Here is a 12723-nt window from a genome sequence, read left to right as displayed (position 1 = left end):
TTACTTCACTATTACCACATAGACTTATCATAATCCCCCACTGTTAAGTCAGTGGGTAACTGATGTTATATCCTTCTATAGAAAAGTGGTCGGGATTGTCCTTCCATCCCATGAGTGCTACACAGGCGAGGAGTTTCACACACGCCCCGTCCATTTTGCAATGCACGATGGGATTTGTAGTTTCGTTTTTCCAGGTAAAAGATGATTTTCTACTCCAGACTGTGCAATATCTTCTTCTTCTTTCTTACTATATTAAAGAGGTCAGGATTGTCCTACCGTCCCGTGAGTGAAAAGTGTAGCGGTATTCCGCTTATCACAGACTTACTACTTGCAGCTTGCGTGCGGCGACATGATGAGAGCAGAGTTCTGGTGCTCCCATTGTTCCCTTGCTTTTGTGCGCGATGCGCTAGAAAAATACACAAAATTATGTCTCTGGAAATAATTAATGTTGATGGAGTACAAATGCCTCACCGCGTAGTAAATATCAGGGGGGTTCAAAAGTGCGACCTCAATATAGAAAAAAAGTTTAAATTTCATCACAAAAATAACAGAAACTATGAGTATTAAAGTAATATCGCCCAAATGCAATATAACCAAATTAATGAGTTTGTATAAAATATCAAATTGATCTACATATTGAATTGCCTTAAGAAGTGGTCAACTTAAAAGTCGGTCGCCTTAAAAGGTGGGTCAGTCTAGTACTATTTAAAATTAGAAAAAATCTAATTTTCTCTTAGAGGATCTGTTCAATTTTTTTTTAAAACCTGGCAAGATCTCATCCATAATATTTTAGAATAAGCACTTATATTGGGGAGAAAGATTAACTTCTCTCTATGCTACTCTCAAAAGTTGTTGGCCTTCCTCTCTTTCTCATGGGTGGGGGTTGAATTGAATTTAATTTTGTTAAATATGAAATTGATTGTATGGAGTGCTACATGCTTGAAATAAATTCCACAAAAGTTCAAAAAAGAAGGTGAGCAAGGAATAATTTATTGTAGTAGGTAACAAACCAGCTGCTGGGCCAGAAATGGGAGCTCAAAAGCAGCCTGGCTGGATTACAGCACAGGACCAGACTAGCTCAGGATTTCTAACTGTCCCTTTTCGTCTCATATACAGTACTTGCACTTACACTAGCAAATAAAATTAATATCTTCTTTAAACTAAAAAAAAATATTCTGAAAAACATGTATAATCAAAATCCTCAAAAAAAATATTTACAGATGAACAACAAGGCCATAACAAAAATGTATAGAACACAAAAGATATTATGTAATATAGTAACTATGGTTTACCAATTCGTAATGCCAGCCACCCAATATTGCAGTTTTACCCTCCACAAATTATATATATGGAAAGTTTTACACATCAAAGTTTAGTTAATAAAGAGCTGGCAGGAATGATTAATTAATAGGAAGATGAAAGTGTATTGCCTATTTATGTTAGGATACAGAACCCTAATCCTGGACTGCAGCAGCTTTTATTTCCATTTATTTCTTAATTTATTGTCAGTCTTGTTATCTGCACATGATTCTCTTAATACATTTTCTCATTCAATTATAATATACTTGCTTGTAGTGATGAGCGAACTCCACGGTGTTTGCTTCACTGCAAGTTCGGAGAAATCACTGAAGCGTTTGAGAATATCACAGAACTAAGCAAAATGCATTGAAGTCAAAGGAGAAGGACTAACTTAACTAAATTTGACTGGATTGTAATGGTGCAATCATCTTTAAATTGTCCATGTGGGCTAGGGAGATGTCTGCCAACTATACTGGACAGATGATTGTGGCCAAAGAAGTAACCTGAGCTGTGTGGCAGCAGTGCCAACCACTGCACCACTGTGCCTCTGTGAGTAGAGGAAAGAGCGCAGTCACAGATGCACAATCATATACAGTATTTCACTGAACAAAGTGAAAATACGGAAACCATAGTCAAAAGTCAATTTTATGCGTTTTAAAGGCAGAAAATTTAAAGTGGCGTGTCATGATTGAAGCCTTTGTATTTATGCTGTAGACTGCTGTGCAAATGCATTGCACTTTTTCTTCTATCAGAAAAATTGTAAATAGTAATAAGTCTTTCGTTTTTATTATTACTTTATAGAGTCTCCTGTGTTTGGTGGGGATGGCACCAGGCTCCACGTGGCTAATTATGCATGCATAGGGCAAGTGCCTCCTTCTCTTATACTGATGTGGAACTCGAAGACTGACCTGCACATTTGGCAACAAACAGACTTTTGACCCATTTGTCAAAAATGTATTTACTCAAAACACAATTATTGATGAATTGCAAAGGAGACAATAGCTAATCAAACAAATTTAATTTTTATGTGCTTTTAATTCAATACTTTTAATAAATATAGTATTTAAGAGTTCTAATCTCCACTGCGTTTTACTTATTTCCAAGCAAATTTAAAATACAGGCTGGATGATATTTATGACTGGCAAAATACCCACGCTTTGCAGCGGCGAAGTACTGCCTTAAAATTTTTATTAAGAAGAAAAGTAAACCTTTTTAAACAGAGAAAATATACCAATAATTATTTGTTAAGGATCTCTTTGTATACCACATTTTGAGTTCGGCCCTCCGGTTGTAATATGACCAAGCTGTGTGCTGAGCTTACTCTTGAGCATGTAACGTACAGTTGGCCATGTGAACAGTAATCTTGTTTCAAATCTCACAGCTTGGATTGCTGCTGTCATAATCGGTTTGAGTTTCATGGTTTGTTTCAATTACGACAGTATTTGCAGGACTTGTGTTGAAGTGACATTCGGCATCTGTCAAGCGTTGTAAGCATACAACCGGTTTCATCTATAACTTCGCATCCAGCTTTTGAGAGTTTAAACATTCATAAACATCAAAGTGTCCACTACTGAAATCGTCACCTGTGAATCTAAGATGTTTAAGAGGCATTGGCGGTTGTCGAAATGTGTAAAATATTTGGCTATTTCGGTACACTTGAAAGCGATAACCAAACAATTCAGCGGCAGCCATCCACTCACATACAGAACCATAGGTGAAGGGCTTAAGCATTTCACTCTTATAGTGCTCCTGTGTAGTATAATTATCTCCTGTACCGTCATCAGTCCACACCTTGAACCTGTCCCAGTCATTCAATACATAAGACACAATGTTCCTCCTGACATCAAGAGTGAGCCTGATATGGCCGTGCAATATGTAAGAAAGAGAATGGAAAAGGTAGGTGCCATCTCCGGGCATGGAAACCACTTGGTAAGTGACAGTCCTTTGATCGATGGTGATCACCTCGATAGACATGTTAATGGGGGTACGGTTGGAACGATAAAGGAAATGCGTACCTGAACAATGTAAAGTAAGTCTAAAATACCTACACAATAACTATAATCGTAATAAACGAACAATAAAACAGCGGAGAAGCCATGGATTAAATAAAAAGGCTGTAGTTATCAGAAGGGAGACGTGAATCCCGTGGTGAAGCAAGGAAGAGAATGAAGAGACCGGAGCAACGGACAGCCTTATATAAGCAGGCAGACAACAACGTGGGAGGCATAGGGATGGGGGACCCAACGGTGCTTCACACGGTGACCGAGCTGCAGGCTATGGATGTATATATGTACTTAAGTAGGATTCAGTTAGCGTTGGGAACCTGCATACCAAATTTCTTGAAGATGGGCCCATAAGTAACAAAGACCATTGGAAAGTTCAATATGACGGCCAACAGTGGTGTCATACCACCAAAATAAGTACGTACATCGGTTTCGGTTAGCGCAGGGAAGCCGCCTACCAAATTTCGTGAAGATGGGGCCATAAATAAGAAAGTTCAACATGGCAGACGTTGTCGACCGTTAAGACCATTACGCGTAGAATTTCGAAATGAAACCTGCTTAACTTTTGTAAGTAAGCTGTAAGGAATGAGCCTGCCAAATTTCAGCCTTCTACCTACACGGGAAGTTGGAGAATTAGTGACGTTGGCGGCCGACAGTGGCATCATACCACCAAAATAAGTACATGCATCGGTTTCAGTTAGCGCCGGGAAGCCACCTATCAAATTTCGTGAAGATGGGGCCATAAATAAGAAAGTTCAACATGGCGGACGTTGTCGACCGTTATGACCGTTACGTGTAGAGTTTCAGAATGAAACCTGCTTAACTTTTGTAAGTAAGCTGTAAGGAATAAGGCTGCCAAATTTCAGCCTTCTACCTACACGGGAAGTTGGAGAATTAGTGATGAGTCAGTGAATGAGTGAGTGAGTGAGTGAGTAAGTCAGTGAGAGCTTTGCCTTTTATTAGTATAGATACAGCAGAAACGTAGCTGGCAAAAAGAAGAAGATTATCAAATTAAACTGTTCATTCCAAAACCATGAGTTGGTTTGTAATTATGAATTTTGTTAGAAAGAAAACTAATAGCCACAGAATCTCTACAAGACCAGTGTTGAGCACCATTGCTTTAGTAATGTGCACATTTATGAATGGATAATTCACAACTCTAGATTCTACAGTATATTAGAGTTGCTATGAAGTTCCTATAATACAAAGTACACTACCGGACAAATCTTTTAGAACACCCCAGTTTTTCTTCAGATTTAATCTGCTGAACTGCAATGAATGACCTAAAATAATGAAATGGCAAGCAGTAAACTCTCACAGGTTTACATTTAAAGTTTAGGATAGCAAAAACTGAAAAAAAATGTAAATATCAAAATATTACAAGTTGACCTTCTTCGGGTAACTACTAATTGGTTACAACCTACAGATTTTCTGCAGAAATTAAAGTAAATTAAGCCTTGCAAGTTGAAACAAACAATTTGCACAGGTTTCCCAGCTTCTGTTGATTACTTAAAAACCCTCTCTCTGTCTTAAGTCAGGTAAAAACTTACACTCTCTGAAATACTACTTGGACAATATTACAGCGATAATGGTACGAAAACAGCAATTAACAAATTAAATGAAACAGCATTATTACCCTGAGAAGTGTAGGCCTTTCATTTAGAGAAATTTATACAACAAATCAAAGTTTCAGTGAGTACAGTGTCCTACACAATCCAAAGGCAATTGAAAACTGGAAGAAACTCTGACAGGAAGAGATTGGGCAGACCCAAAGTCATCACCCAATCAGAAGACAAGTTTCTGAGGGTCAGCAGCTTATGTGGCAGGATCCTCACAGCACAACATCTTCAAGCGCAGCTTAAAAGTGGTCAAAACAAGCAAATCTCAGTTTCTACTGTGAAGACCACAGTCTGCAGTAGTCCACTACCAATATTTTTAGGCCCTATTTTGTCTTTTAAGGAATGGCTTTTTTACTGCCACTTCCCGTGTCAAACCCGAAGCACAATGTTTATTTGGCAGTGTGTGTATACAGCAGAACATATCTGTTTATCATCTTTTCAAGCAGGAAAGTTAATGGAGGCCCTTTATTGAATGTGTTGTCAAATCATTTTACTCTTTTGTATGAAGCATTTACTAGAGGTTTAGAGATTGCAGTCAAACTCAAATATTTCCAAAACGGAAGTTGATGTTACATTTTAATTTTCATTATCAAACTGTTATATGTTTAAACCTAAACAAGTTATCATTATTATATGTGACGGTTCTTCCTCAATTTCATAATCATATGTTGGACATATTTAACACTCAAACTATGAGTATCACTCTGTTGATGACATTCTTTTAGATCATTATGTACTTACTTTTGATCTGCTTCCAAAATTATAATCACCTCCAAATAGTAACAGTGCCTAAATATTTAACTTTTATTCTCAGACTTAATCTATAGGACTAACGTTGAACACAAGAGTTGTAATAAAAAATCTCAAACTACAATGTATCTTTGAAACTGGTTTTATAAAATAAAAGATTAGATGTAATGCATGATAAAAAGTAGGTTCACCAATCTGCATGGACTGAATTACTGTATATATAAAATTCATGGTATTTCAGATTATTAGGTGAACTGTTTTTTTTTTTAATATCTGACCCTATAAATAAGGACTAGAAATCTGAGTTATCCTGCACAATTTCACATCACACCATTAGTAAGCAGTTTATAGTTCCCCAGAAGAGAAACTACACAGACTGAATGATCAATCTTAAATTAAACACACAGAATTCCAAGTCAAAGTCATATGATTTGCATCTCTTGGACATCATAACATTTAAATAGACTTGAAGTATATTATTACAGGATCTATTCTATGTGCAATAGCACAACTAACAACTAATTATTCAGTTATTATTTACTCAATTAACAAACACACATCTACATAACAGCAGAACAATTTAACATACAAAGACACATGAAGCACCACAAAATAAAAGCTACCTCAATCAGTACAGTACATTATAGGGTTTCCTATATAATATTTACTATATCCCATCCCAAATTGAACACTGAGTGGTTTTGTAAGGAAAGTTGAAAGTGATGTGTGACGAACAACTAGTATGTTGTGATGAGTAAGAAGTAAAATGTGATAAGCAACATGTGGAAGGTGAGTAGTGAAAAGTATCAAATGATAAATGACATGGAAAACTATAGATGCTTGATAACAGGAGAATGAGAAAAAATGAGGTCCTAAAGTGAACACTGTAGTGAGGCTCCAGATGCAAGACAGGGATCAAAATTAGAATTTATACCAGTACATTACTACATAGAGTATGAACTGTTAAACTGATGATGAAAAAAGGAATGAGAAAAAAAAAAGAAATGTTCTTAAAAAATACTTTGCTCTACGAATATATGGAAATTTAACTAATAGATAGAAAACAATAATAATCTTAATATCAGGAGTTGGAATCTTAAATTGGTTGTATCTACAAAGAAATGATTTTGCATTTGCCAGTTATATAATCCTTAGTAGTTTTGCACCATCCTACTTAATTCTTGTTTCCTTGAATTTATTAAAAAAAATATGGTGCTTTTTTGTTCTTTTGGGAGGTTTTGGATTCAAGCATCAATTGACACGTTACCTACAGTAAAATAGGGTGGAGGGAAAAAATCATAATTAATGTGCATCCATTAATGCATTTTCTAATACCAAACTGTCAAATGCCCCATTGAGTTTGTGATGAGTTCAGCATGCTTTACTGAAAAGTACAAAGCATGCAAACATTCTTTCTGAACTTCTGTATGCTGTATTTTCTTTTTACATTGTCTAATTATGCAAAATCTTTGTTGACAATTAAATATGTATAACAGGGGAAAAATGTATGTATTTTATATATTGCATTTAGCCAGCTAGTGTCTCCAAGTGAATATTAAATGTTATCTGCAATACATTTGAAAAACAAGATACTAGGCGCTTCAGCATAAGTTTTGATCATACACAGTAGTACACAATGTCTGTGAGTAATTCACCCAAAATTGAATTCAAAATCTCTCTATTTTGATGTATTTATATGACATAATGATTCCAATATTGTCCTTAACTGACTGTCCATACATATTTTTTTAAAATACATGGAGCATAAACATCTTCTGTATTTGTGAAAAACCTCAGTGACATACAAGCACTGTTTGATGTATTTTTTTCTTTTCATTTTATGGTAGTCTGAATACAGGGTCAACAATTCTTGAATAGTAAATGATATAATTTTTCTCTCTGATCTATATTGTAATTATATATATGCTTATCAATAATGACTTCTGAATATGAGGAAGAAATATGGAGTGATTACCAGCAAATTACACACAAAAAAAACACACCAATATTTACTTTTTGGAATGCATCACCTGCAATTCACAGTCAAAGAGGTAGTTTACTGTAAAAAGTAAGATAGGTCAACTGATTCAGACATTTTAAATCTACCATACATAGCAACCATTGAAGATGTGCATATATTTACACTTGATTCAACTGATGATTGTGCTATACTTTATTTCCATTTAATGTCAACTCCTAAAAAGTTTCAAAACTCATTACCTTTTCACTTCTTTGGCATCACTGGCTATAAAGAATCCCAAAGTACCTTCTTGCATCTTTACATGATTTCCAGGGTTAATAAGAATACTGTGCAGAAAAGAGAATTGGTGTCAACAGCAAAGTATATTATTTGAAACATAGACTTTTTCTAATCAAGAGGAATGGTACACAAGTATACAAAAGAAAAAAAAAAGTTCTGTGGTTAAAAATTCTACTTACATTTTTATGATTGTGATTAATGATGTATGTTTGGCAATTTTTATGTTTTAATATATGAGGAAATGTCCTGCGGTGGGTTGGCTCCCTGCCCAGGATTGGTTCCTGCCTTGTGCCCTGTGTTGGCTGGGATTGGCTCCAGCGGACCCCCGTGACCCTGTATTTGGATTCAGCGGGTTGGAAAATGGATGGAATATATGAGGAAATACCTCATATTGGACTTTTTGATATGTGCATAGAAAGGGTGTATATTCAGTTTGCTTTGATATAAACATAAATATACAGAATGTTGTTGGTGGCTGTATATTTTTTACGAGCCATATATTGCTCAATGTGCGTTATACATTCAATTAAATATCTATTTGAATGCAATCAGGAACTTCCACAAACTACCCAGTATCATGATGATGTGTATTTGATATTTTTGAATTTAATCAATTCTGGGTGTGTAAATTGAAACACATTGAAGGCAATTACAAAATGGAATTTGTTAAACATGCAGTGTTTGGCAGATTAAATACAGTATAAAATTCAAGTTTGCACTTAATTGCAAGTGGGCTGAATCAAAAAGGTAATACTTTTGATATGTAACTAATATGACAATAATTTTTTGTAGACTTTTTTAAAAGAAGAATCAGGTCAGGTCAGGTTGGAGAGCATGCACTAGTACAGTGCATTGCCGCACCCACCAAACGACGAGACAGATCAGAATCTAGATTGGCAACCCCCTCAGGCATACACACGTTCCAGTCCCACCCTCCAGAAATGACCCTCTATGTGCCGCAGCCAGGTGTTACGCGGGAGTCCCCATGGCCTGGTCCAGCCACTCGGGTCCTCAACAGTGAAGATCCTATTAGCCGTATCACCCTTTTTGGAATCTCGGCACATGGCTGTAGTGCCGTTACTGACCCTCCCTCACAATGCAGGTAATGTGCATCATTCGGGACTCCATGAGCAACCACTCATTTGAAACAAATCAGTGGTACCCAAGCATTCTCCGAAAAAACATAGTATCAAAGGAGTCCAGTTATTGTCTCAGGTCACTGGATAGCATCCATGTCTCACAACCATATGGCAAGACAGGAAGCACCAAGACTCTAAAGACTTGGACCTTCGTCCTTTTGCATAGATACTGGGAGCTCCACACACCTCTTTCCAGCAACCTTAATGATCCCCCATGCTCTTCCAGCCCGTCTACTGACTTAAAGGAAGAGTAACCAGAGACATAAATGTCACTGCCAAGGTAAATAAACCTCTCGACAAGGTCAACACTCTCTTTGCAGACAGACACACTGCTGTGCCTAAGAGGTTGTTAAAGGCCTGGATCTTAGTTTTAATCCAGGACAATCGTAAACCCAGACACTCAGACTCCTCACTCAGTCTCTTGAGAGCCCCAATCAGAGCCTCCATTGACTCTGCGAAGATCACAGCCATTGTCAGCAAAGTCAAAATCAGTGAAACTTTCTTCACCAACAGATGCCTGAAAGCTGCTAGATCCCACGACCTTGCCCAACACCCAGTCCAGGTAAGCATTGAACAGAGTAGGAGCAAGAACACACCCCTGATGAACACCAGAATCAACTGGGAAAAACGCAGTGGTTCTGCCTCCACTCTGCACAGCACTCACAGTACCAGTGTACAGGCCAGCCATGATATCTAGCAACCTTAAGGGGATCCCGTAAAGTCTCAGGATGTCCCATAGGGCAGCTCGATCAACTGAGTCAATCGCTTTACGAAAATCGGCGAAGGCTCCAAAGAAACTCTGCTGATATTTACAATATCAACATTAATTACTTATTATGTTATGTGTGTTTGTATTTTATTGAAATGATTATGGAATCGATCAATTAAAAACAAGAGGGCAAACAAGTTAAGAATTTGCACTCTCTGACAGAAAAACAAACAAACTATTTACTTGAAAATTTGAACATTTAACTAAGTATGCCCTTGTATTAAAATTATGCTCCTTTCATTTTATTTTGCACTAAGGTTGTTTTCATGTGTAACTTCATTGGGTAGTTTTATGGAGAATGTGTCATTAATCTTTACTTTTGATTTAATTTTGACTAAGTTCTTAAATTTTTATGTCTTGTCTTTTTTTTCTTTTTGTTGCATCATGCCATTTTGTTCTCTGTGAGTGTCTTCATTTTTTTGGGGTCAGTTATTTATGATTCCTGGGATGATCAGAAGTGCATTATGCATGTAGCATTGACATTAAGCTCGGTGTCATGCATTTCAAGGTTATCCAATATTGTGGATACTATTTCCTTTGCTAGTTACTGTGTTTGCTTTAAGTGGTTAAGGTAAAACACTTTTTGATAATGAATTAACCTTTGACAAAGGATTTTTGATCACTTGGTTTGGACCTTCACCTATCCTTTAATTATGCTGTCCTCTCCTCCTCAATGGTCTGTTTTTCCTTATTTTGTTTTTGTTTCAGAACAGCACTGAGTAACGATGTTTCACTATTTCTTTGTTTTTGTACTTTCCATTAAGAAATATGTTATGGTATGTTAAGGATAATTATATAAACATTTGAATTTCTGTAATTCAAAACTTCTCAAAAATGAAAGAAAATGTTGTCTATGTTTGACAATGCTGAAAAATCTGTTACAAACTAAAAGGACACTTCACTAATTAAGCAATGCAATTTGACAAAGTCAATGCCCATTTAAAGTTTTCAATATCATTTTAATAGGTTTATTGAAAAATACTAGATTTTGGGTAAGTGATTACTTTATCATTTGTTAATGTATGTACACAGCCATGAAATACTGCATTCAGTGTCTCTGTAATATACATGCTGAAAATTATTATGAATTGTGTCAGTGATTATTTAATGACTTTATGCAATTTATGTACACACTCATAAAATGCTGCATATTTTACATAGTAATGTTGTTCAGCTTTTGCTAATTATTTGAAATATTAATAAAAACAGCTGCAATATTTTCACTTTTTTGAGAAAATGCATTATAGGTGTCATCTAATTACAATTTTACAACAAAACCTTGCAAATCTAACTAAGCAAAATAAACAGTGCTTGAAATACTGTATCATTCCCCATTAATTAGACAAAACATAGTTATCATACAAATATTGTGTGAAAGTTGTATTATCATTGTCAACAGAGAAACTGTGGCATTTGAAACAATACTCAAAAGTTAAAAAAAAATCTTTTGCACAATGATAACTGGCCCAGAAGAAAGTTGCAAGTTGCACAGTTAAATCTGAAGTTTTTGGAGTTATAATATACTACAGAGTATATTACATTGACTTCAATTTTAAATTATTTCACTAATATAATATATTAATAAATAACATTTCAATTTACTCGGCTTCCAATAGCTCTCAATATATATGACACAAATGCATTCTTTCCCCTGAGCTCCTGAAGTTCAATAAATGACAACATTTTTATTGCATGTTAATTAAAGAACAGAGTTTAAATTATAGAGACTTAATATGCATGCCAGACAGTAAATCAAACCACTGCAAAATCACAATACTGGCTCCCAAAATCTGAGATTCATAAAACTACTATACATTTTTACATACTTAAAGAATAATGTAAATATGTAGGCTTGTTGCAGCACACTTTACAGTGAAAAATAAAATCCATATTACATACATGAAGGAGGACAACGATTAATCTTAGACAAAAATGTTTTCAAATCTCAAATTGTGAGAGAGGCATAATATACAAACTATAGTTTGACCACATGCAATAAATTAGAGATACAAAACCTAAAAAGACTAAGAAGAAATCACACACATCTACATAATTGTACATAAACACACTGATGATATATGTGTAAATATTAAAGCACGCATACAAATATAGATATTTTATATATATATATATATATATATATATATATATATATACACACACACACACACACAAATATACATGCATACATACAGATGGGGGAAGAAACAGTATATATAAGTATATATATGTATATACACATATATACATACACAAACGTAGATTAGATATAGGTAAATGTATATAAATATATATACATATATACAGTATATATACAGAAACAAACACACATACGTTTAACGGTACATCCATATATACACTCATACACAGAGAAAAAAGGAGGTGAAACCACTGCAAACCATGTAGATGCTAACATTTGCAGTAACTTCTCTGCAGTTGGATCGAAAAATACCAAACTGACAGGAAGTCACTCTACTTCTTAAACATCTACTTGAGACACCAGGCATCTGAGTGCAAGCTAAGAGACAACAGTACACACACAGGATGAAGAGGACTATGAAATGCTGGGACGTAGATGGGTATCAGTGATGTTTAAATGATAAAAATAAAGCCTAACACACAATCAAATTTGAATTTTAAAATATTGCTATTCTAAACAGATTGCTTCTGCACCCTGAGGTTTTGGTCAATGGAAGGTACAATGGATTGAAATAAAACTGGAAGAAATACAGAAACAATTCTGCATGTTAAAAAAAATGGAAAACTTTAAAAAAAAAGTACTATCTAAAGAAAATAGTGTTTTGATAAAATAAACCATGCTATTTACAATCAAAAATTAAATGAAATGCACTACTGCTCCCTTTGAACACTTCCCTTTGCATTT

At 35.3% G+C, this 12723-nt stretch overlaps 1 protein-coding gene across 18 annotated transcripts in view; it reads right to left on the bottom strand.

Moving 5' to 3' along the window:
* kcnma1a (potassium large conductance calcium-activated channel, subfamily M, alpha member 1a) overlaps window positions 1-12723 on the bottom strand; it is a 679240-nt gene that overhangs the window by 120218 nt on the left and 546299 nt on the right. For all 18 annotated transcript variants that reach the window (XM_039773065.1, XM_039773162.1, XM_039773191.1 and 15 more), the window contains one exon: window positions 7892-7978. In XM_039773065.1, the coding sequence (XP_039628999.1) occupies window positions 7892-7978 (87 nt within the window). The remainder of the gene's footprint in view (window positions 1-7891; window positions 7979-12723) is intronic.

The sequence above is a fragment of the Polypterus senegalus genome, chromosome 1 (assembly GCF_016835505.1).
Source record: "Polypterus senegalus isolate Bchr_013 chromosome 1, ASM1683550v1, whole genome shotgun sequence".
Lineage (NCBI taxonomy): Eukaryota > Metazoa > Chordata > Cladistia > Polypteriformes > Polypteridae > Polypterus > Polypterus senegalus.
This window is presented reverse-complemented; position numbering and strand designations above follow the sequence as displayed.